The following is a 27,762-nucleotide window of genomic DNA, read 5'->3' on the forward strand; positions in this document are numbered from 1 at the left end:
TATAAACACCTACTGAGTTATGTTCATTTCGTATTGAAGAAAGTTACCTGAGATATAGTAAAATATATTTCAGGTTGTATTATCAGACCATATTGGTCTTGTGAAATGTATCCGCTTCTCGACCTTGAAAAAACCAAACATCGATAAATATATATGATTCTATATAATATATCTACATTATATGACTTTCTCGATGTCAAGAAATCCAACCTATAATACGTAAATTTCAAAAAAGTATTCACCCTGCTAATCATTCCATAAAAAACACAGTAGCATAATGTAGCACGAAATACTGAATACGAGGGAGTATTTCCGCATATTAATACTTGCGTGAAATCATTTCGAGTTCGTCTGCCACAGTTCTTGCATAACTTAATCAGGGTCTGTTCTCTTCATAACACCAGTGGGATTACGTAACTGAAATCTTCCCCTGACGTCGGTAGCATAGCACTGAATCCTGTGCAGAATAGAGGGAGAATATGTGTCATTGGCGTAAGCCTAATAAGGAGGAGACGCATGCGCACTGTGTCCTCATTCGACAACCACTCATTTCAATATTCTCTGCTTATTCGTCTTTATATACAGAAACCGTATGTAGTTTGCAAAGTAAATTGTCCTTCCTCTGCCATCTTTAGCTCGAAAAACGATCAATATTCATTGGGCTGGACAAAAACAAAATCACTATGAATATTTTATATTAAAGCAAATGAATTTATATTTTTGCAAAAATAATCAATGGAAACTCCCCCATATCCATTTTCAATGAGGCTCTGAAATGGTGTATGTTAATTGTATGGTATAAAAGGTGACACGTATTTAGGGTGATATGGAAATTCATCAAACTCTTCCTCTAACCAATACCGTTTCCTTTCAAATACTAAAGCGTTTAATTATTGTGCAGTACTACGCAACACAGATTTACGTTGGCAGAATTTTGAAACTGAAAGTGATTCCTACCACCACCCTAAGGAATATTGCCTTTTTCATCTTTACTTTGATCATTAAAGTAGAGAAGAGAGCAGCTTCCTCTACGTGAATCATACTGTATACTACAGAAATTATGTATGATAAATTCGTAAAGTAACTTAGTCTACGGGCATAACTAGTCTCGTTTCACGGGCAAAACCAACTCCGTTTGAGGGCATCCCTTCTCACCCCGACCCCCTTCGCAGGAGGTGGGGTGAGGTAGGATGAAATCCCATTATAAACTATCTTAGGGGTTCCAACTATAACCCTGCCAAGTTTCATGCCCATCGGACCAGCCGTTTGGTCGTGATTGAATGACAAATGGACGGGCAGACATAACGCCCATTATAGTAAGATATAGGGGCCAGGACCAAGATGATTCGTATTGTCTTTGAATGTTATCTAAGGTTAAATTAAGACGGTTCCACTGAATAGAATGGTAAGGTGAGCAGAGGCGTCTTCGCTGGGCAGTGACGTGCTTACTCATATGGGGTTAAAATATTACTAGACATTCATTTTATTTATTTTTTTTTTACTGAACATTTCTATTTCGTTTTTTGTACAATATTTACTTTGAAATTTTTCTAATGAAGTAGGTAATATCTTTTTATTAACTTTTTACTTAGAAGTCTATAAATGGGAAAAGTTTGTAAATTTACCTTCTGATTTTTAGAGACGTATAAAAACAAAACTGAGAGACGAGTTATAAAAAGAAAAAATTTACCGTCTTTATCTCTAAATGGATTTTGAGAATGTAATATGACAGTTAGTCTGTTTAATCATTTTTTTTTACTTCAAGTGTTATGAATGAGCAAATTTATACATTTCATATGTCTGTTAACCAAGAATTATTAGAAGAATGCTTTATCAAAGATCATTGAAAAAAGAAGCTATGGGCCAGTCATCAAAAGAAATTTCTCGAAAACAGCTACGGTTCACACTAGTCCAAAATGCCAGTCTTCAGTAATCTAATTTTTTTGTAGATAATATATTTCCCTGGTGGCCAACAATGATTGAAGACATGGATTTGCAAGCAGCTGGGAATTAATGATGGTTTTAGATACAAGGAATTACTTAAGCTTTTTGTTATGGAGTTTAAAATAGATGGCAATATTTCTAATGCCTTTGGTTCAGTACTATAGATGGAAGAACGTGTACTGATACCACTAGGCATCAGGTGATTTGTTAATTAATTATTATTGTGGATATTGTATTGATTTTTTAATGAAAAGACTGTAGACGTTTTCGAATCTTATTCTTATGTATATAATATATATATATATATATATATCTTTTTTTTTATATATATGCAATATATATAGTATACATATATACATATATATATATCATATACATTACACACACCCAAATATATATGATTGTGTCCATCTGCACATTCGTCCTCTATGCATTTCTCTCTCTCTCTCTCTCTCTCTCTCTCTCTCTCTCTCTCTCGTCTTATGCATAACCTGAAAGGAGTCATTACACATCTTCCTTCCTTCATTCATTCCAGCGATACGAGTGGTAGTACGAGGGAAGGTCCATGCTGAATGGAAAGTCGTGGTCTCGGGAGATCGAAGAACAGTAAAGGACGACCAGTACTTCATCGACGACAGGACGACTATATGGGGGAAAGGTTTGGCATTTCGTTTTCCTTCTCTCTCTCTCTCTCTCTCTCTCTCTCTCTCTCTCTCTCTCTCTCTCTCTCTCAGTGGAGGTATATATACTTTTACAGAATCTCTCTCTCTCTCTCTCTCTCTCTCTCTCTCTCTCTCAGTAGAGGTATAATCTTACAGAACATCTATAGATAATCTTTTGTAGTACTGATCCCTTCCGTTCTCTCTCGTTCTTTTCATAATATATGTATTAGTAATATATATATATGTATATATATATATATCATATATATATATATATATATATATAAATAAATATATGTTATTTATAGCATATACAGAGGCGCACACAGTACTTAGATTGAAAACTAGCAATGAGTATGCATAACGCCTTAGATTGTTTATAGAGGTAGTTTTACTTAGGTATCGTATCTCTCCGTCCTAAATCTCTCTCTCTCTCTCTCCTCTCTCTCCTCTCTCTCTCTCTCTCTCTATCTCAGTAGAGGTATAATCTTACAGAACATCTATAGATAATCTTTTGTAGTACTGATCCCTTCCGTTCTCATCTCGTTCTTTTCATATATATGTATTATAATATATAATAATATATATATATATATATATATATATATATATATATATTATATATATAAATAAATATATGGTTTTATAGCATATACAAGACGCACAAACAGTATTAGACTGCATGCGTATGCATAAACCTTAGATTGTTTATAGAGGTAGTTTACTTCCGTATCTCTCTCTCTCTCTTCTCTCTCACTTCTCTCTCTCTCTCTCTCTCTTCTCTCTCTCTCTCAATAAAATTTGCAGATTAAGAAGATTTAGTTTCCCCCGTCACTTTCCCTGCATGAGATTTTGAGGTTAAATTATTCATATACACTCTCTCTCTCTCTCTCTCTCTCTCTCTCTCTCTCTCTCTCTCTCTCTCTCTCTCTCACGGAGGGTTCAGTGTCGCAATCCGTGTGGCACGTATGGGCGGATCTTTATCGATTTGCTCCCCCCCCCCCCTTCCCCCAGAGGGTTGACATTTTCTCTGCCATTTGCATAATTGGATGAATCAGAATTGAATAACAAAAGCGCCTTTGACACTGAGAAATTCATTTAATGTTGTCAACTTTATTTTGCATTATTAGTTTTGATTTATCTCTGTCTTTTTACTCTGTCCTTCCATAATGGATTGTAAATCAAAATCAGAATTAATCGGAAGTCTGGAAGGAGAGAAGAGCCGATACAAAACAAGATGATCAGTTCCATAAATAGAGACTTGAGAAAACTGTAGTAGATTCACATCACCGGTGCATCTGATGTCTAGACCAGTCCCTTACGACGCTCCTGATTGGCTGTTGATAAGCCAATAACAGGGCTGGAAACTCTCAGTCTCTCTCGAGTGTTCACATAGGCATGATGTATGTTCCATCTCTCGTGAGGGATACGTCTTTCAAAAGCATCCCTCAGGAGAGGTGGAACTTGCATCCTGCCTATGTGAACTCCCGAGAGAGACTGAGAGTTTCCAGCCCCGTGATTGGCTTATCAACAGCCAATCAGGAGCATCGTAAGGGACTGGCCAAGACATCAAATGCACGGCTGATGTGAATCTACTATAGCTTTCATTTTCTGTACCCTCTAAGAATTGCATAATAGTTCAGGCCACGAAACATCAAATAACCGTTATTGTTTCAGCCGTAAACTTTTTATATGATAAATGTAATAAAGAGAGTTTTCAACCCAGTCCTCAAGTACAGCTTTGTAAGGACTTTCTGGTCAATCTAAATCAATTCTTGAGATCCTTGGAGCAGAGGTTTGCCCGCAAGACTTTGAATTTGAAGGGCCTGTCTTTTTCTGTTTTATATTAGAATGTCCCGAATGAAGTTAGTTTTACAATAATATTCTATTTTATCGTAATATTCTATGCTCTTAGTTTGCCTTCATGATTTGTAATTGACCAAAGGTGTAAAATAGTAGCTTCCTTCATTTGAGCAATGGTTTACTGCAGATGTCAAGAAAAATTTAAAGAAATAGTTAAATGTAATAATCCATGAAGTGATTGTAAAAACAGCTTTGGAGGCCGATTCGAGATCCCCCCCCCCTTTTTTTTATCTAATGATATAAACTAAAAATTATATAAAGAGGCAAACTCCCTTTTACAACGTGCACTGGTAATTCACGAAACGTCTACAGTGAAACCTGACATTAATCATGATTTCCATTCAACTCTATTATTATTTTTCCTACCTGTACGATAACCAAAGCCAGAATTAAAGACATACCATTACGCGGCATTTAAAATATATAATGATATAGATGCTTTAGTAGTTCACATCAGCCTGCATCAAATGTCTAGGCCAGTCCCTTACGACTCTCCTGATTGGCTGTTGATAAGCCAATCACAGGGCTGGAAACTCTGTCTCTCGAGAGAGTTCACATAGGCAGGATGTATGTTCCACCTCTCCTGAGGGATAATTTTGAAAGCCGTATCCTTCACGTGAGGTGGAACATATATCCTGCCTATGTGAACTCTCGAGAGAGACTGAGGGTTTCCATCCCTCTGATTGGTTTATTAAGAGCCAATCAAGAGCGTCGTAAGGGGCTGGCCTAGACATCAGATGCGCGGCTGATATGAATCTACTATAGGTATAGCAAGAAAAAGCCATGTTAATGCATATTCCATAATTTTAATATTTGGCAGTTTATAAAGGGTCGCTGCACCATTACAATAACATGGAAACTCAATTAATCTTTAGAAGCGCTCCAAATGAAAATGTGTATCTCTCTCTCTCTCTCTCTCTCTCTCTCTCTCTCTCTCTCTCTCTCTCTTCATTTAGCTAGCATGTTTGTTTTTCTCTCTGTTTGTGTTCTTCTTGTATTGAATTGCTCGGAACTTTTCCCATCCATTCTTGAATCCAGAATAAGCAATATAGAGAACAAACGAGGATGATGGGAATAGGTATAGTGTCAGATATGTATATAAATAAACTATAGAAATCCTTTAGAAAAATGACGAGAGATGGAGAGACAGAGAAAAAAAACAAGTCGTTCAATAGCAACCCAATAAGAAAAACAGTACTACGTCATCACCCTTATCCCACCCACCTGTTGAAGCTGAAATCTCTCTCACTCTCTCACTCTCTCTCTGTTTTGCAGATAAGCCCGAAGGGAATGTGCCCATCTTGCCCAGAGGATACCACACCTTCCCATTCAAATTCCAATTACCTGAGAGTTCCCTACCGTGTTCCTTTGAGAGCAAGAGTGGCACGATCCGATACTATATAAAGGTAAGGATGAATGTGGATCATTTTTGTTGAGGAAATATTCCATTTGTTGATGTTTGCCCAATCTCTCTCTCCTTCTCTCTCGTCTCCTCTCTTCTCCATGTCTCGCTCTTCCTCCCTACCTCTCGGGTCTTCTCTCCTCAGTTCCTTCAAGAATTCAAACTGGCCATAAGCCTTTTGGCAAAAGGAAAAAAAAAACTTGAAAAAACTTCTCTCTCATCCTCCTCTCCTTCTCCATCCTCTCCTCTTCATCTCTCTCCCTCCTAGTCTCTCTCTTCCTCTCTCTGTCCGCTCCCCTTTGAAAAAAAAATTCAAACCTGACCGATAGCTTTCGGATATAAAAGAATTCAATACTCGTGTGTGGTGTGTGTGTGTGTATGTGTGTGTATGTGTGTGTGTGTGAGTGTGTGTGTGCGCGTGCGCGTGTGGGTGTGTGTTATTCAAGTTTCCTACAAGAATTACAACAAAAATCTAAGAAAACGTGACCTTCCGAGTATTATGGGCTACGTTGAATTATAGATTCTTCTCTCAGGAGCTTAAACTGTCTTTTATTACGTCATGTTCTTTTTCCTTCATTATATAACCTTGATCTGTTAAGATTATTCGTCTGGTCTTTAAGAGGTAATTGAAATTAGCAAGCATATAATATCGCAAAGGTATTAACATCATAATATGCTTGTGACGTATAGTTTTGTTCTTAAATATATTAAAGGCTGACGGTCGGGCTAATGTATGTATACTATGGTATGTATTGTTCCGCTATAAGACGGTGCGAAAGTAACTTGGACCGGAAATTTGAACCAAAGTCGGGCCATATATGTAAAACAATTTATAAAGGGAATGAGTTTTTTAAAGCTGGGTTTGCCGTATAGAATCCCGAATCTTTCCGGTCGGAATATCCGGCCATGCTAAAATTTGTTTAAAGTTACTTTGTGTAGAAAAAAAAAAGAAGAAAGGAACCCTTTATTCCTGTTAGAGCAAGTTTAAACGAAGAAATTCAATTAAATGCTCTTATTTTTTCTTTTACAATTGAAAAAATAAGGATGATATTAACGATTCCAAAAATAACGCCCGGCCTGAATTATATATAAATAAATATATATAATATATATATATTATTATAATATACTATAATATAAATATAATTTCGAACGTTGGTTCAGAAGTCCACGTAGTAGCCCTTTCGGATCTTTCGTTTGCTGAATAACCGACTGGCGTTCCATGGAGCGTAAAAGCAAACCAATACAAACAAACCAAAAACAGGAAAAGAGGCCGTTAACGGTAGTTTGGTATATGCATCTAGTCTTTAATACACCAGATTGCCTGAAAAAGATGGGTTTAATTCAAAACTCAAAATATGATTGCAATGAGGTCCACTAAACCAACACTAGATTCCGTGAAGACGAAGAAAAATCATAGCTGTGGATTTTTCTGGTAAAGTTTTCTCAAATTTGGCAAGGTTAAGATTTCCCATTTACGGTTGTGCTGAAGATCTTTAAAAGGATTTTGTAGGAATAGTCAACCAGTCTTTGTTTATTTTCGTCAGTGCAAAGCAACCTTCACGGTAGCCATATTCAAGACGGTTTACCCTCAGTCAATTAAAACGTTGACATTATTTTTTTAACTGTATCGCTATCGTTTTTGCCGGAATGAACACTTTTAGTTACGTTGAAAAGCTGTTTACTATTTGGATATTTTCCAGGTTTATATATATATTCGAAAAATTTTGTTTTCTCATATTTTTGTTATGATAAACGATGAAGAGAAATTGAACGTATGTATATAGCGAATATGAAATTTATTTAATTTACTAGTTCGCCAGTCGCCAGTAGCGAATTATTTACATTTTCAAAGGCTAAAAAGATAAAAAATGAGTAATGGAAAAAAAGAAGCGACCGATACTGAATGAGCATTACGTAGAAAGAGAAATAGAAATATATAAAAACCAAAAAATAAATTGTTTCTACAAACGATACTGCCCCCCCCAATCCACTGAGTCTCCAGAAACGTCCAGCGGTAAAATAAAAAAAAGTATTCAACCCTTTTACGTAACCGCGGATCCATTTTTTAGCGCAGGCGAAAGAAAGGCCTCAATTTATCTGGCTTTTGTACGATTCCATTCCCAATGATACCCTAGTTAATCTTCTATATTAAATTTCCCCCGACGTACATTCCAAAGCCTCGTCTCTGGGCTCTGTTTAGATTTTCGTTTTTTTTTTTTTATCTTACTTGCGATACTTTCTTTTGTTTATCTGATATGCATCGTCAGTATGTCTGCCTTTTTGCTTACTCGGGGAGTAAGCCTGTAAATTACTTTGTTCTTGTTCTTGTATGGGGGGTAGGAAAGGTCTATGGAAGAGTCTAAAACGATCTGAAAAAAAGGTTGTTACGCCGTTGAAGGTGAAGAAGGGAACAGAAGAATTTTCTCAGGATAGGATATTTATGATTTATTTGCCAGAATGAAATTATCAAAAATAAATAATGTACATGTTATAAACAGTACAGAACAATTATTTCTAACAAAATACAGAGTATTTATTCTAATTTTCGTTGGTGAAACACAACGCTCTGTTCAGCAACCGTAGATTTTTTAGCATGTTTTAAGATTTACGGTCAGGTTAGGAAATGAATAATGTTTTCTCAAAAACCTTCATTGGGCGAGGGAAGAAATCTTGCAACCGCGTTTAGTGTAAAGCTGGAAAGGGTCGAAATTCCGCTTTTGTTTGCCATTCTGCCCCTCCCACCCTGTAGGTGGTCGGTTTGAAGCCCGCCTGACCTCTGCCCAAAGGCGACCGGAAAGGTGGTAAGTTGGTGAAGTGGAATCAAAGAAATATGAACGTCTGGACTCAAAAGGAGAGAGAGAGAGAGAGAGAGAGAGCTTTATTTTTTTCTTTTCCTTTCTCCTCTCTCTTTCTCTCTCTCTCTCTCTTCCTTCTCTCTCCTCGTGGAATGAAAACATTGGAGCAATAGAATAAGGACGGAAATAGTTCCTGACCTCTGTGGAATTGACTTTGGATTAAAGTTTGGCATAAACAGTCTAGAAAAAAATGCAAAATGCCTGATAGAAAGGGGGTTTGGGTGAGAAACAAGGATGGAAAATATAAATAACTGAAAATCAGAAAAAGAGTTTCCTTTTGGTTTCAAAATTCAAAAAAATTCAGGGAGGATTAATTGGCATTGCGTAGGAATGATCATATAATGGTTTTGAGAGAACAGTTGATGAATAGTGGAAGTTAATTAACCAAGATCTTCTCTGATCTTCCATCCGCTATCTCTCCTCCTATCTCCTCTCTCACAACACACACACACAACAACACCATTACTACACACACACACAGACACCCACCGAAATCAAGCATCGGTTACTTAAAGGAGGACACAAAATGTAAATTTCTTAAATGGCAGGATGGCTCCATTTTTATCTTCAAATTGTCTTAATTACGTTCTATTTAATTAAAAGGCTCTCTCTTCTTCTCTCTCTCATCCTCATATCTGCTCCTCTCATCTCATCTGTCTTCTCTCTCTCTCTCCTCTCTCTCCCTCCTTCCTCTCCCGTTTGGCTTGGGGGCTCAAAATTGAAAAACGTTTGCAATTGGATAATTCTGAATTTAATATTTTCGTTTGGTTGTAAAAAAAGAAAGGAAAAAACGTTTCTCCCTCCTCTCTCAATCCTCTCCCTCGTCCCCTCTCTCCTCTCCTCCTTCTCTTCCTCTCTCTCTTCTCCTGTCTAGCCGTTGGACTTCAATGATTCGTTTCCTATGACAATTTCCTCTCCTCTCCTCTCGCGCGAGAGCGCAATCCTCTCTCCATCACTCTCTTCTCTTCTCCTCTTCTCTCTTCTCTTCCTCACCCTCTGACCTCAGTGGAAAGGACCTTGGGATAAAGTTGGAGGAAAGCTGAGGAAAAGTTAGGATGCTTACAGTGAAGGAAGATGAAAATGGAAAATATGGGTTTGCCTTTTTCTTTTCTTTTTTTCTTTTTTTACGGTCACCTTCTAGGAAGAGTAATCCGTAAGAGCGATTATATAATGGTATTATCCATAATCCAACCGTTGTGTCGCCTCTAGAAAATAATTTATTGATGTGCTTAAGAGATTATTCTTCGTTGCTGTATAGGTCATCTGTCATATTGAGCGAACCTTTATCATTTCACAATATAGTAGATGAAAGATAAAAATGACTGGTTAGGTTCGAGTCTTCTTCAGTGTTTATTAAACCTTACAGTAAGAAAACAAATATCTTCGTCTCATTTTCATAATTATTCGTTATAGAACTATTAACGACTTACGACAGAATCATTTCATGATATACTACAACTCAAAATGTACATGTGTGCGCGCGTGTCTGTGTGTGTGTGTGTTTGTGTGTTCGTGTGTGAGAGTGAAAAAAGGGAGGGAGAAAAATTTCTACCAAGTTGATGGAAGTGAGAGAGAGAGAGAGAGAGAGAGTTAGAGTTACAAGGAGTTACAAGGATTAGGATGTCTCAAAGACTTGTTAGTCCATCCGAGGAGACATCATGTGCTCACTTATCTGTAGGAGCAGGTTTTACTGTGCATTCACAGGGTCCTAACGATTTTGTCTGGAGAGAGAGAGAGAGAGAGAGAGAGAGAGAGACGAGAGAGAGAGAGAGAGAGAGAGAGAGAGAAGAGCAGTTGGCCACTATGCTAATCATACTATCAAAAGGTACTTAGTGTGAAACTTGAATTTATGAAAGGCTAAAAAAAAGTGAGTGGCACATGCTGACCCTTACTTTAGCAAGGGTCATTCTACTTTGGCATCCTAGCAGTAAAGGACATATATACGTAAAGTAAGCCGGGTCAGTATTAAAAATTGGGAAAACAGCGAAAGCCAGCAGAGCTCTTTTGAATTCATGATCACTTAACTTAGCCGCACCCGTTGGATAATTAAATGAATGAGACAGGACTGTTTCTGTCTAGTAGTTTCTGAGGTGGAACGAAAAATTATAATGTGGTTTCTTTTATTTTCCCTTCAACAGAGAAAATTCAATGATATCTCTCTATCTCTCTCTTCTAAAAAACTCTCTCTCTCTCTTTCCCTAAAAAAGGGGTGGAAAATATTATTTCATAGAGAAAGATTTTGTTTTGCGTCAAGGGTCAAGTCGGCTAAAGTTAGTAACATTATTATTATTATTTTTTCCTTTAAAAATTTTTGCATGCATTATACACACATATAAATGTATATATCTATATATCTACATATATCTATATATATATTATATATATTAGATATATATATATATATAGATATATATATATAGATTTATATATATATATATATATTTTATATATACATATATATATATATATATATATATATCTATATCTATATCTATATATATATATATATATATAGAACAGTGTCGAAACCACTTATCAACTAAAATACTCGAAGCCACATATACAAATTCTGTAATTTAAAAACTAGCATTACAACTTACTGATGCATTGGACTTATGCCTTACAAGACTGTACATTTTAAATAAAATAATCTCCTGTTACAGTATGATTGGAAAGTGACTGTATTTTAAATGTTTGTTCGACTCGTCCTAATGTATTGGTCTGAAGTACAAAAAGAAGTAGAAAATACGCCGAAGTTTCTTAGTCGCATTCGACTTTTTTTTTTTTTTTTGTACTGCGATAATCAAGGCCACCAAAAATAGATCTCTCTTCCTGGTGGACTCGGTATAATGCTGTATGAGCCGCGACCCATGAAGCTTTAACCATGTGCCGTTGGTGGCATGTTCTATATCGTTGCCAGAAGCACAATCATGGCTAACTTTAACCTTCAGTAAAAAATAAACTACTGCGGCTACACGGCTGCAATTTGGTATGGTTGATGATTGGAAGGTGGATGATAAATGTATCAATTTGCAACACTCTAGCCTCAATAGTTTTTAAGATCTGAGGGCGGACAGGAGAAGTGCGGACGGACAGTCATCGCGAAATGAGGATCACGATGCAATATTTTTTATCCGATTGGGGAGCGAACTTTACCCTGGAGCCAAATGTACCTAATGATAACGATAATTGAAGGCTTCGTGGGAGGTTAAAAAGTATAATACGATTGTCGAGGATTTCCTCCACGAGTTTCTTGCAGTTTTCCCCAAGTAATGATAACAGTAATCTAAAAAAAAAAAAAAAAAAAAAAAAAAAAAAAAACTACACACTTCTTATAATTGCTTTCAGGAAATTGGATACAATCCACGTTCATATGTTCTTCCCCTAATTACGAGCATTATTATTTTGGTTACTTCATTATATTAAACAATGAAATGTTAGAACTCAGTGTTTCTCCGGATCGTTAAACTGAAATTGCCACCATTAAAAAATGCGGTTTTGTATCGTAAGTATTTAAAGTTCCCTAAAGCTGCTGCCATTGTTCATTTGTTTCTCTTGGTCTTTCTGTGATTGTCTCAGGTGGATATTAAAATTCCATCTTATAAACTAACTGATGATACAACCTTCTTCTGTTACTACTGCTCTTATTATTATTTATTTCTTTTTTTTTTTTTGTCTATCACAGTTATCCTATTCGACTGGGTGGTTTATATAGTGTTGGGGGGGGTTCCGGGTTGCATCCTGCCTCCTTAGGAGTCCATCACTTTTCTCACTATGTGCGCTGTTTCTAGGTGCACACTCTTATTATTATTATTATTATTATTATTATTATTATTATTATTATTATTATTATTATTATTATTATTATTATTATTATTATTATTATTATTAGGCAAAATGCATATATATTGAATTGGTGAATATTAAAAAAATCTTCCGCGGCGGCTGAGAATCAGCTCATTTTGTAATGAAACTGCTGAAAAAAAAACTCAGTTGAGCATACGTAATTTGTTTTCCTTATAAAAAGGTGGACTTAAAATTCACCTCCTACCATTTCTCTTTCCCCCCAAAGCACTTACGTTGCTATTCTAATGTAAAAAGAATATGCACTGCACAGCAAGTTGAACTTCACATTTTTACGAATGGTATTATTTTCTAAAATTCATGTAAAGAACGTTACGTTTTATAATCGGTGAAGCAGATGTGATAATTCCCAACTTAAATGTAGTACGCATGTTTTTCCAGAATTTTGTTTTTTTGTAAGTTTTATTAACTTTAATAAGATCATTAAGAAATTCAAAGTCTCGTAAAGAACAATCTGTTATAAAAATCCACAATTTTATAATAATGTATATTGCTATGTATACTTTGTGTTCCTCATCAGTGTAGACGTTTAAATGTAAAGTGAGAGGGTATGATAAGATCACTAATCGAAAAATGAATATTACCTAGCGCAGGTACGGTTGGAGTAAAATCGAGTTATACTGTTGGAAAATTTACTCAAAATAAATTTCATTTGGTTGCTTATTGCTTTGCCGTAGGGAATCTTGTTATGGAGACGGTTCAGTGAGATAGACGCTTCGTCATTTTCGCTCCCCCTCCTTTGGGTCCTCAAAACTTTCAAGGTCTCTGGAGGAAAATGAGAAGAGGAAGAAGGATATAAATGAAATTAAGACACTTGCACAATGAGAGTGTAATTACAATGTAGTAATTACGCTTGAAAGCCCTTCCTGCGAGTGGCTTATAAGCAGAAGTATCTTGGTGTTCATGGTCTTTTTAACCAAGTGGCGTTTCCTTCCAGTCTGCCTAGGAAAATGAGTCTTACGTAATTTTAGAGACTTTAATTTTTATTTTTTTTTATTTTTTAGGTGTGTTCAATTTAAAATTACGATGTCTAACCTTTCACTTATTTTCTCTCTCATTTGGGTCTTAGGACTCATTGTGATTCATTGCCACGCTCACCAGACTGATGAGTTAAATGCCACAATATAGATTTGAGACACTATTTTGCAAAATACAGAACAGGGTTAAATAAAACAGCGAGCTCTCGACCGCTTGTACAGCGGTCCTCCTCAGAGCTGGCTGAAGAGGTTTATTTCAACCTTTTTTGTATTTTGAAAAATAGTCATATTCATTATTGTGGCTTTTAACTCATTATCATCTCCGGTTACGGTATAGTGATGTTGTAAGTGTGTTGTAAGTGCGGTAACATATTTCTTCAATTTTATGTTAAGAAAGGGACGGTGGCATTTTAGTCCCATTAGTATTCTAAGTAATATTAAATCATATATCACAGCATATTCGGATTCTTATTTATTAACCAGCATGTCCATGTAGGCAACGTAGATCCTCAGAAGATCTAGTTGGTGTTCAGAACGTTCTGTGAGCAACGTCTTGTAAACTTTCGTTGAAAATTATTTAATTCTAAAAATGAGAAGCTCAAGCGGGAGAAAGAACTGGTTTATATATATATATATATATATATATATATATATATATATATATATATATATATATATCTATATCTATATATATGTATATATATATATATATATGATAAGATATATATATTTATATATATATATATTATATATATATATATATTATAATATATAATATATATATATATATATATAAACCAGTTCTTTCTCCCCTTTGAGCTTTTCATCTGCATATATATATATATATATATATATATATATATATATATATATATATATATATAATATATATATATATATACAGATGAAAAGCTCAAAGGGAGAAAGAACTGTTTATATATATATATATATATATATATATATATATATATATATATATATATATATATATATATATATATATATATATATATATATCTATATATATATATATATATATATATATATTATATATATATATATATATATATATATATACATATATATATTCACGCACACAATTTTCCAAAGAGAACTAGGCGGAGGTAAATCTCCATGACTTCATGCATCCACGGAAAAGAAATGTGTTTGTATGTGTCTGTATGTGCGCGCGCTTTTGGTGACTCATATATCTACGAGAATGGACACTCAAGTCATCCTTTCAGTTTTATGTGGCATCCAAATCCCCATATTTTTCCGGGGAGCAGTATCTTTCTCCCAGTTATTATCGTCGCGTCTCCTATATTACTCCTCGCGTCTCGTGACTGTGATTCTTATCTAGTTCGTCCCGTGTCCTTTGGCGATTCTTAAGACCTCTGTGGTTTCATCAGACTTACGGCTTTTCCGGTTCTCGTCTGTTACAGCTGATGGAGTTGAAATGTTTACTTGGCGCGTATCTCTAAGGGCTCTTTTACTCATTTTGCATTTTTGTTAAAAGTATTGTATATTTCTATCGTTAATTCTATTTTGTAATTTGGACATTTTTTTTACGATGAGCCTTGCGTATATTTATTTGATGTTTTTTAATTGATATTTGGATTTTTGCGTACGTTTCGTGAGGCGTTTTTTTCCGCTAGGAAAAAGTTGTTTCCTGTGAGTTGCCCAGATTTTCAATATGGTTTTTCTGAAGCTTGCTTTTTTTTCCCCATTCGTAATTATACATAGCAAAGGGGCGTATATTTTCTTACTGAAATAACTCGAGCAAGAATTGAGCGTTAACGTATAGTAAATTCTGTTCCAGTTTGCCTCCATAGATTGACTTGATGTATATAAATGAATGTCCTCAGGTAGTATGACTGAGGTTCGTTCTAGAAAAAAAAAACCTCTTGGGCTAATACCTAACCTTTGGAATAACTGTCAATAGATGTATATATTTCTATATAGAATGTCATTTTGGGTTGAAAACCAGTACGAATTAAACGGTATAAGATAATGTGTGAGACGTATCTATGAAGCAATGCCTCTTTCACTATTATGTACTTGATTCACAATGACCCAGGACTTTCCCTTGGCAGACTTTGTTCCTGAATCGCCAACATTCGAGCTCTTGATGAGTTTCCTTCCTGTAGCAGGCTGCCCTAACGCTTATTAGACGCTGAGACTCTCTGATCGCTTCATTACTCCCTTGTTTCTTGTGCCTTTCTTGTTTCTTGTTTAATTTTGGAGCATTAAGCAGATCATACTGCCAATTACTTTGAAAGGAAATAGTTTGTTTAATAATCTGTTTTATCTGTTACTATCTTTTGCTTAAAAAGACACAAGTGTAGAGTTAGAAAATTAACCGTTTTTCCAGTCTGGGTTACACAAAGTAATAGGGGTTTTTAGTTTGTGTACACAGAGTAAAATGGTTTTTCAATACATGGTGTAAGGTTTTCAATCCGGGTACACAGAGGAAGAGGAGTATTCAGTCCGAGTACACAGAGTAAGAAGGTTTTCCAGTCTGAACACACAGAGTAGGATGGTTTTCTGTCCGGGTACATGAAGGAAAGTTTTTCAGTGCGGGTACACAGAGTAAGAGGGTTTTCCAGTCTGGGTACACAGAGTAAGAGGGTTTTCCAGTCTTAGACCACAGAGTAAGAGGGTTTTCCAGTCCGGGTACACAGAGTAAGAGGGTTTTCCAGTCTGGGGACACAGAGTAAGAGGGTTTTCCAGTCTTAGACCACAGAGTAAAAGGGTTTTCCAGTCCGGGTACACAGAGTAAGAGGGTTTTCCAGTCCGGGTACACAGAGTGAGAGGGTTTACCAGTCTGGGTACACAGAGTAAGATGGTTTTTCATCCAGGTACACAGAGCAAGATAGTTTAGTCTGAGTATACTGAGTAATGTGGTTTTCCAGTCCGAATACACAGAGAAAGAGGGTTTTTCAGTCCGAATGCACAGAGCAATAGAGTTTTTCAGTCCGAGTATAACACAGATTTTTCAAGAGAAAGTCCCAAGTCCGGAATACACAGAGCAAAGGAGATTTTCCAGTCCGACTACACAGAGCAAGAGAGTTTTTTCAGTCCGAGTACGCAGAGTAAGAGAGTTTTTCCATCCGAATACACAGGAAGAAAGTTTTTCAGTACGATAACAGGAACCGTAAAGAGAGTTTTTCAGTTTTTCGGAGTACACAGAGAAAGAGAGTTTTTCAGTCCGAATACACAGAGCAAGAGAGTTTTTCAGTCAGACTACACAGAGTAAGAGGGTTTTCCAGTCCGAATACACAGAGCAAGAGAGTTTTTCAGTCCGAGTACACAGAGTAATATGGTTTTCCAGTCCGAAAACACAAAGCAAGAGGGAATGAGAGAAGAACGAGGGAATAACAAAAGTAACCGTCCATCTCTGCAACAGTTTACCTTTCCACGTTCCATAAATACGGACAAGAACATCTGCATTCAATTCCCATTCGATTCCACTTCCGAATTTGCATATGAGTAATACTGGCTGCTCGTTTGCTTTTCTTTCTGCTAATTTAATAAGCTAACAACTCACAGGGCTTCGCAGTGGAAGGCTGCAGTTGGTGGTATTCACTTCGTTCATTTTGTAGGATTCGGTTTTCCTTTTTTTACATTATTATTTTTTTTACAGGAATCTTGTTTTTTGCTCGAACACTGAGAAAGTAGTTCATTTGTGCGTTTTTTTATTTATTTATTTATTTATTTATTTATCTATTTTGCCATAGCTATTTCGTATAATTATCAACGGAAATTCGATAAAATTCCGAGCGTTGTCGCTTTGAATTTCTTACTCTGCTGGATTTTATGATTATTCATCTTTTACTTTTGCTTTTTTGTTGGTTTTACTGAATGCCAAGAGAGTGTTTGGTATACCTTTTACAACAAGCAATATATTTTATTATATCATATTACATTTACGTCATATAACATACTTATCGTATTTTATAATTCTCCTACAGAAAATATTCAGTTTCTTCATCATCAGAATTCATGGGTATATAGAATCCTTTAATATTTCGTATGGAGTTGTTTTTTGGGGAGGGGGCCTGTTGGGCCTTGCTATCTGCTATCCATTTACATATCTTGCCATTTGAATAGAATATTTGATAAAACAGTTTTACTAAGTGTAGTGGAACATTTCATTAAATCCTCTATTAACGCCACAAAATACTTTAGGTAATGTAAGTTTTTGTTGTCTGTGTTTAATGAAAATGAACGTGCAGTAAATTTTTAAAATATTACAATCTAATGCTGGGGTTTAAGCATCCTTTCTTGTCTATCAATGTCAGGATATATTGCAGACTTCCCTCTCACTCTGGTTATGTAACCCAATTTTTCTCAACTTTTCTCATTTTTTTCCATTCAAATAACTATCGCATTCTTGCCTGGTATTCAGCTATTTAACATTAGACTGACTAGGATTATGGGCAAGGTGGTTTGACTTAATCCTGGTGTTAGGACTTCTTATACATATACGTGCAATGTTGTCTATAGATTCATTTTAATTCCTTGCAGGCATTTTTCCAAGTCCATTCTTTCTTTGGTATTTATTTATTATTTTTTATAAGTTTTAAAACTAACTGATTGTAAACACAACATAAACACCAAATACAGTGCACCTAAATTTTCATTACAGTTTGTGCTACTTGCTTTATGGAATATAGGAAATATTTTCTTGCTCAATAATTAATAGGCTATAGTAGATTCTTCCCCCATGCATCTGATGTCTAGGCCAGTCGCTAACGACATTCCTGATTCACTGTTGATAAGCCAATCACAGGGCTGGAAACTCTCAGTCTCTCTCTCGAGAGTTCACATAGGCAGGATGTATGTTCCACCTCTCCTGAGGGATACTTTTGAAAGAATTATCCCTCAGGAGAGGTGGAACATACATCCTGCCTATGTGAACTCTCGAGAGTGAAACTGAGAGTTTCCAGCCCTGTGATTGGCTTATCAACAGCCAATCAGGAGCGTCGTAAGGGACTGGCCTAAACATCGGATGCAAGGGTGATTTGAATCTACTTTAGCGGATTTATTTAGCAAATTTGTATTTACTAACAGTGAAATTCATTCAGTCAGTCAATGTCTTTGTGCTTAAACTTAGCCGGAATAGAAATTCTCTCTCTCTCTCTCTCTCTCTCTCTCTCTCTCTCTCTCTCTCTCTCTCTCTCTCTCAGGTGATCGACCTGTCCTCCTCCAGCCATTTCCCACATTAGCAAAACAATTATAACTTTTAGGTTGTCTTAGTTTTCAGTTGGCCCTTAACCTCGGTATTAAAGTGTAACTAAGACGAAAAATTCTGAAAGCTTTCCTGGCATTGCAACTTTCTACCTTTTTTCCAAACTATAAAAGGATTTTAAATAACAGAGACATAATGGAATTGAGGAAACGTATATAGCTTCAGTGGAAAAAAGTCCGACGAAGAATGTTTGTTACTTAGTAATTGTCGTCGCTTTATCTAAATGTTGGGGGTAATCGCCTGGCAATTATCCAAGATAATTAGCTTTCAAAATATTCTATAATTACTGATAATATGTAAAGAGGAGAGCTCAGGATAATAACCTAAAGTCTCTTGATAAAATTTTTCACTGGAAGTAAAAACGTTATCATTATTGAGATTAAATATTTTCTCATTTTCTCGATGAAAAGTCTAACATCCAGTCAGTAATTTTTTCATAAAGATAATGCATCGTAACTGATGTTCTGTATTTTATCGATGAGATGGAAATTATAATGAAAGAATAAATATGCGGTCTAGATTCATTTTAGTGGTCGTGACATTAATTTTTACGTTTGTTTTTCAACTCTAATTGACCGTCTTAGCTATATTAGTCCCACTGGATGCTCTATGAGCAAGAGCCCGTGCTGGCATAAGGCCAGCTTACTCTAAAATAACAACTATATTACTCTCACCTGAAAAAGGATCCCTTAAGAGCAGGTAATTGCCTGAATATATTTACAAGGCTAGAAATTAATTCACCCCCAAAGTTCTCTTTCAGTGTTAAGACAGATGATCAAATTACTTCGAGAACAAGACAGTATTATAAAAGCCTCAAGTTTTTAAAAGAAAAAGCTTGACTATAATTCACTGTTGAAATCCGGTTAGTGAATATCTGAAGCATCCATCTCCCCAAGGGTTTCATGAGTGACTTTATTGCTCTCTTAAAACAGGGAACCACTGCCTTTATTGAAACCGCACAGCAAGACTTGCTACCTTAATATCTGTTCAAAAAGGTTGCTCTCTCTCTCTCTCTCTCTCTCTCTCTCTCTCTCTCTCTCTCTCTCTCTCTCTACACACACACACACACACACACACAAATTGCCATATAAATACGCACGTTTGATTATTTATCAACACAAAGATGTTTCAGTATATTCATATTTCTGTTCTAAATCGTTTTTGCTATGAACATTACCATATATATATATATATATATATATATATATATATTATATATATATATATATATATATATATATATATATATATATATGTATATATATATATATGTATATATATATATATATATATATATATATATATATATATATATATATATTATATATATATAAATGGGCGACGATCTCTTTACAGAATATAGAAACTTGCTATCTTACGAGTATAGTACTACCCTTATTTTACATTTCTTGTAGTTGAAAATATAAAAACTTTTTGATATGGATAACGTAATTCCTTTTTACGGTTTTCCATGAATCAGGAGTATTATATTTCTTACTGATGGAACTATTCCCAAAAGCTAATTTTTTTAACAGATCATCTCTTAATGAGATGCCATCGGAGAACGATGTTATGTGCGATTATTATTTTTCAAATATGAAAAAAAGGTTGGTTTTACCAAAAAGAAAGAAATGGATTTATTTCTAGAAGAGGGAATAACTAAAGGATGTCAGAAAACCAGAGAGAGAGAGAGTGAGAGAGAGAGAGAGACGCAACCTGTTTGAACATATATTAAGAGGAGGATAACGGAAAAACATAAATGAAATATAGAAAGAAAGAAATGTTAACAGTGGAAAAAGAAGAGAAAACGTATAGAGTGGCTGAGAGGGAAGGAAGGTCTCTGGAACTCGAAACTTTAAAAGAGCTCTGAAGAGGGTGTGAGCAGTTCGCCCAAGTATTTCGGATAATTTAGCTTCGGAACAGTTCCCAGGAAACTTATTTGCCCAATTTGTACACCTTCATGATTTTTTTTACTTTTTTTTTTTTTTTTTTTTTTTTGAAGGGGGAGGGCGATTTTTTTGGGGCCAGGAAAATTATTCGGCCCTTTACACCTTTCATGATTTTTTGTGGGAAGGGGGGGGATTTTTTTGGGAGGCCAGGAAACTTATTTGACCCTTTACACCTTTCATGATTTTTTTTTTTTTATTTTGAGACGGGGGAATTTTTTGGGTCCAGAAAACTTATTGTGCCCTTTACACTTATCATGATTTTTTTCACGTGTTTTTTTTTTTTTTGGGGGGGGGGGTTGCGGGGGGGGAGGGGTTTTTTGGGGACCAGGAACTTATTTTGCCCTTTACACTTTCATGAATTTTTAAATGTTTTTTTTCTTAGGGGGAGGGGGATTTTATGGGGGCCAGGAAACTTATTTGGCCCTTTACACCTTTCATGATTTTTTAACTTTTTTTTTTTTTGGGGGGGGGGGGGGTTGGAATTTTTTGGGGTACCGGGAAACTTATTTAGCCATTTACACTTTTCATGATTTTTAAAACATTTGTGGGGGGGGGGGGGGGGGGGTGTGGGTGGAATTTTTGGGGGGCCAGGAAAACTTATTTTGCCCCTTTACACCTTTCATGATTTTTTAAACGTTTTTTAGATGGATTTTGTTTTGTGGGGTAGGGGTTTGGAAGAATCATTTCATAGACTTGACTTCATTATTAAGAATAAGGGACAGTTTTATTTACCAGAGACTGAATTTTCTTTATACCAATTACAATTCTATGTTGAGTCTTGGATATAAATAATGCAAAAATCTATCCAAAATTCTGCTTTACCTATTTCCCGTTTTTTAATATTCAGTTCACGAGGTTTATTACAATTAGTTTAATATGATTACAATTTTCGTTTTTATAATAGAGTACCTAGATAATAATATACTTATTCATATTGATTATTATAGATAACATTTATATAATCGTTTTATTGCTTTTAAGGAACTTGGAGGATAATATACAGTAAGTATATATATAATATATATATATATATATATATATATATATATATATATATATATTATATATATATATATATATTATATTATATTATGCTATATATATATATATATATAATATATATACTATATATATTATATATATATATATGTATATATATTTATATATATTTTATATATCATATATATATACATATATATATACATATATATATATATTATATATATCTATATATATATATATGTATATATATATAGTATTATAGATACTATATATATATATATATATATATATATATAATAAATGAGCGACGATCTCTTTACAGAATATAGAAACTTGCTATCTTACGAGTATAGTACTACCCTTATTTTACATTTCTTGTAGTTGAAAATATAAAAACTTTTTAATATGGATAACGTAACTCCTTTTTACTGTTTTCCATGAATCAGGAGTATTATAATTCTTACTGATGGAACTATTCCCAAAAGCTAATTTTTTTAACAGATCATCTCTTAATGAGATGCCATCGGAGAACGATGTTATGTGCGATTATTATTTTTCAAAGTCAGAGGTTACCTAGTGGGCATTTTGCTATTAAGGTCACCCTTTGGAAATCACGAAACCTTCCATATTATTCAGTTGTGAGAATAAACTTCACTTATCTCATCGGGAAAGGTGTTGTTAGGCTTCTGTTATTATTATTATTATTATTATTATTATTATTATTATTATTATTATTATTATTATTATTATTATTATTATTATAGTACCACTAATACTGCCACTGATTCTACTATTATTACCTGAAAGTACATTTAAAGATAAAGGTATCTGTTTAGCTGTACTTTTAAATGCATTTGTACCCATACTTAACTAGGACTTGTTTCTCCATTATTATTATTATTATTATTATTATTATTATTATTATTATTATTATTATTATAGTACCGCCAATACTGCCACTGATTCTACTATTATCACTACCATTGCCTCTCCTCTCATCTTGTGGTCTCCACTGCTACAAAACCTTAGTTCTCATCAATCGTAGGTCCCTGAAATAAGAAAGATCGAACCTTTCCTTCACCAAATCACACCTCTCACCATCATCAAACGTCCTGGAACAGAAATTACCTTTAAATGCGTAACAGCAGCGCCACCAGCTTTGCACTGTTACTTTAATTTGAAGCTGATAGTCGACTGTCCTTTCTCGTTGCTCGGACAAGAAAAGTGGATTTGATCGAAGGAAGTTAGGCTTACTTTTGTCAGCATTTTTTATTTGAGCTTTAAAACCCCGCCAGGGTCTTTGGTTGAAGTTTTTTCAAAGTTAAAAATGTTCAGCTAACGATTTTCTTTTTGTGTGTATGTGTGTTTATTTATTTATTAACTATGTAGGCCGCCATGATGTTTGATAGGCTCTTATTTGCATTTTGTTTATGCCCATTTACTTTAATTATAATTGCTTAACTATTTCTTTTTTATCTATATTTGGCTGCCTTGTTATATTTTATAAGCTCTTCTTTGCATTTTGCTTATAGTCACGTTCTTAAGGTGTAATTTTTCCTCTGTGTTTTCTTCTTAATTCCGTTTCACCAATTCCTCTATTTCTTCTCCTTACTCTCGGGCTGTTGAACTCCTCTGTCCATTCTTTCTCACGGACAAAAAACAAAATACTTTGCAATCTCATTTTTCATTCAAACTTTACATCCCTCTCTTTTCCCGCCTTCCTTTAACTTTACTTCAGTTCTCTCCAGCCAAGCCTGTCCCAAAAGCAATTAAGGTCAGCCTCTTCCAACATTTATCTCTCTCTTTTTTAATGTACGTTCATCCTCGATGCAATCAAACAAGCTCACTTCACTCGTGCCGAACTCAAATACTTGAACTTCATCATCATCGCTCGTCTGTTTTTCTTTTGTTTCCAGCTTTGATAGTTCTCGTCTTTTCCCTTTAGCTTTGATAGTTCCTGTTCTTTCGGTGTTTCATCAATACTGTTATTTGGGAAAATTCTGAAGTTTTTTTCATCTATCTACTTTCTTCTCAGATTTTTTATTATTATTTCATTAATATACTTTTCTTCCCTTTTGAGTGAATACTCCTTGTTTTCTTACTCTTTCGAAGTGTTGGTAATGCTACTTAAATATTACGGAATATTTGACATAAATTCTTCTCTCACGTCATCAAAATAATTTCAGAAAGTCCCACTTGTGTCTCCCTTCATTTTTATATCAAGATAGAAACAGCGCTCTTAATCCTGTACACTTAATTTCAGTGATTATGAACGCGTTTATAGCTTGCATTTTATACAAATATATCTGCCTACTAGCCTTCACGAATCACAATGAATTTACTATTCTGTGAATATATATATATATATATATATATATATATATTTATATAAATTTACATAAATATATATATATATATATATATATTAGGGCTTGTGCCTTGTATGATAAGGCGCCCTATGAGGTAATGTTAGACTAGCGATAATCTATACGCTAAGTCGGTTGGTATTGCACTTCCATCTTCAATGGAGTGTCTGGGGTTTTGTAGATCACTTACGAAGTCGGTATTATCTTTACGACGATGTGTTAAACTCATGGTTCGGTGAGGTTCTTGTAGAAAACACTAAGTATAAAAAAATTATATATTCTTCTGAAGTTTTACATGTGAAGATCAGATATGATTGTACAAGTCTTCTAATAACGATAGCTTGATCGCTTCTGCCAATGATGATGGCTAATCCTATTCCTCTACATGATAAAGCTTAGGTAAAGAGGTACAGGTCTTCTAATGACGATAGCTAACTCTCTTCTGCTTGTCTACCATCTCTGTTACAAGTTATGAAGGAACAGACAGTAGTTCGAACATATGAACATACATACAAATGACATAGTTTCATACGAACACACAATCAAAATGAGACACGCTTGAGATCGACGTAGGTCGTTTGAATTATAGGTCGAGGTAGTTGTCTCAAGCAGGGAGCTTGGACTAATGTTTATAAACAATTGAATGACTACAGGTGACGGCATGTTATAGGAGTGTGATACAGACACTATGTGAATATATATATATATAAGTAAATAAAAATTCATGGTGTACATGAATTGATTCAAGTAATAAAATATAAAACAATGATATTGGTAAATAATAGTGATCACGTGATATATAATGATACAGTTTTTCACTTCATCTCTTTAAGATACTTATGCTACAGAAAATACTAATGTACTCTGATAATTGCATAGAATGAAGATTAACATGATAAAAATCATATTTTAACTGATAAAAAATTTTCATATATGAATTGATAAAATTATAATGTTTATGCTGATTGATTCGTTGATTTTTATGCTAAATGTTATATATCTAATTCATTAATTCATATACTAACTCATAAATAACTGCAGATATTGGTAAGAAAAAAAAGGTAACAGATTGATTATAGGCTACCTGATTTGTTTATACATATGTATATGGATTCATATAATTATGATTAATATATGTGCACTTTAAATAGATTCCTACTGCGTACACGCAAAGATATATTTAGATTCTGTTATTTATGATCATTTATATAAGAGATTCCTATTGCGTACACGCAAAGATATATTTCGACTCTGTTATTTATGATCAATTATATATAGGATACATGATACTTTATATATATAGGATACATGACCGAGGTTATACTACTTCACTTCAACTAGCTTTCGAACAACTTTTCGTCCATTACACAGTTCCAGACAACCACCTATAGCCAATGAAACGGCCTTTTTCAATGGTTAAAACAAGGGGAAAATTTGCCTGGGCGGGTCCAACGTTCCATTTTGCGCTCATACTTATTCTCTGCATCCTAAGCTACACGATTACGTTCGCGATGAATAAAAAAAAACATCCCCAGCACGAGTCCTTCGCCAGCAAAGTAGAGTTGAATATCCTTCGGGTCGTAATTGTCGGAAGTATGTCCCTTTTGTAGTCGAATTCCGACAGCCGCTGGAGCGTTCCGCATGAAAACGAGATTAACGACGAGATACGGTGTCGGTCGAAGAAGTCCATGAAATTCCTTTCACATTGTAGGCGGTTGTTACTTGACTGTAGTCGTCCGCTGCGACGAACGATTTTTTGAAGTTGCGATGTGAAACTCTCATACTGCAGGATACTGTAACCAGGTTCCATTAATCAGCCTGCAAGTGAAATTATACTTGTCACAAGGGCAAAGTAAATTCAGACGACATCCAAATACAGGGGAGGGAAGAGAGCCATTTAGACCAGACTTAACCCACATGAATTCGCTGATATTTTGGAATTCAGAAGAGTCCGCTGTACAAACTTTTTATCCATGCATTAACAATGAGTGAACCTATCCAGGTCTATGATGACTCGTAAAAATATCCATAATTATAAAAAATAAATAGATATCAATACGAATCTCAAAGAAAATTCGATATTACTGGTAGTAAGTTACTAGACAAAGAAGTGGAAAATGGAGCTATTTGTAAGATTGCCAGGCAGCATAAGAGTCAAAGAGAATATTAATCATGATTCTATGTGCCCTAACAAAAGTTTCATATTCAATTTTCTCGTGCGCATCCTCTGAGGTTAATTTTTTTAAAAACTTTATTAATAGGTAGGAGATGCAACGAAAAAAAACCCACTATGTAACTAATTTCTAAATAAACTTTGGGTTTTCCAAGAAAATGTGACATTTTCCCATGAATGTTTTACTTGAATTGTAATAGGCTAATGTTGCAAGTAAATATTTCATATATACATAATCTTGATACTTCTAAATGTCTATGAGGTTCAGAAAAAAAAATCAATTCATTTTGTTGTTATAGAAATTCTATTTCCTTATTTTGTGTATTAATTTTAAAATGATTGCAAGTTGCATTGCGCATACCGATAGACACTTGTACCTAACGTCTGCCTTGCCCATGAGAGGTTCGGGCTAAGCATTCCTTTCTCCAGTCAATCTGCTTTGCAATCGCGAGATGAAGCCGTGTAAGCAGATTATTGAGGTTAAAAGGAACAAATGCTGATACGGCAATGATGACGTCGTCACTTGGCAGGAGATTGCTCTCAGCCAGCTAAGAGTTACGTTACTTGCTGTAAGAGATACGACTTTAGGATACATTTTTTGTTTTTTAATACCTCGACCAACATGAGAAGAATGTCTGAAAAAAAACAGTACCAAAATTGAACAATATATTAGTTTCATGTTGGAAAACTGCATGATTATGTTTAAATTAAATATTCCTTATTGAAACTAATGAAAAAAGGTTTCCATGCAAATTCTATATATTATTTAGCCCTGTATAAGATTCATATAGGATTATTCCATAGATAAGATTTTCACTTCTAGACTTCCTGACTTTAAAATCTCTTTTATTTTATTTTATTATTTATTTATTTGTTATTATTATTAGTATTATTTTTTTTCATTTATTTATTTATTTATTATTATTATTAGTATTATTAATTTTTTTTTTCATTGACTACGAATATAAATCACCGGGACAGACAATATGTCAGTAGGTTTTGATATGTGTTTGAACTTTTAGCTTATTTGTCATTACTAAAGTGTTATTGATTTTGTATATCGTGATTCCAGTTTTTATTATAATTTGTAACCCTTCCGACTTCTTACGGAGTGTATTATATTGACTCCACTTGTATCCATATTTATTTTATTTTTTTTATATATTTATTTATATATGTTTTTTTTTATATATTTGATAAATTAATGGTTGGCTTGAATATGTGGAAAAGTGTTCTAGCGGCGTACCGTATAAGGCTACTTGTGGCATCAATTCTATAGATACAAGATATAAATGATAAAGGTATTTAAAACCGCGAGAACCGCTATAATCCAGTTCGGATCCAATATCACGAGTTGTAACTCGTAAGACATTGACACTTCCTATTTAATTATCCGTTATTCTACCAAACCGATTGACTCTGGGTGATAAAATATATTATTGGTTTTCTTA

The 27,762-nt window shown here is 34.5% G+C and overlaps 1 protein-coding gene across 2 annotated transcripts in view; it reads left to right on the plus strand.

Moving 5' to 3' along the window:
• Window positions 1–27,762, plus strand: part of LOC135211702 (arrestin domain-containing protein 2-like) — a 362,806-nt gene that overhangs the window by 290,624 nt on the left and 44,420 nt on the right. For both annotated transcript variants that reach the window (XM_064244950.1, XM_064244951.1), the window contains 2 exons: window positions 2,480–2,602; window positions 5,745–5,875. In XM_064244950.1, the coding sequence (XP_064101020.1) occupies window positions 2,480–2,602; window positions 5,745–5,875 (254 nt within the window). The remainder of the gene's footprint in view (window positions 1–2,479; window positions 2,603–5,744; window positions 5,876–27,762) is intronic.

Source organism: Macrobrachium nipponense, chromosome 4 (genome assembly GCF_015104395.2).
Source record: "Macrobrachium nipponense isolate FS-2020 chromosome 4, ASM1510439v2, whole genome shotgun sequence".
Classification (NCBI taxonomy): Eukaryota; Metazoa; Arthropoda; class Malacostraca; order Decapoda; family Palaemonidae; genus Macrobrachium; species Macrobrachium nipponense.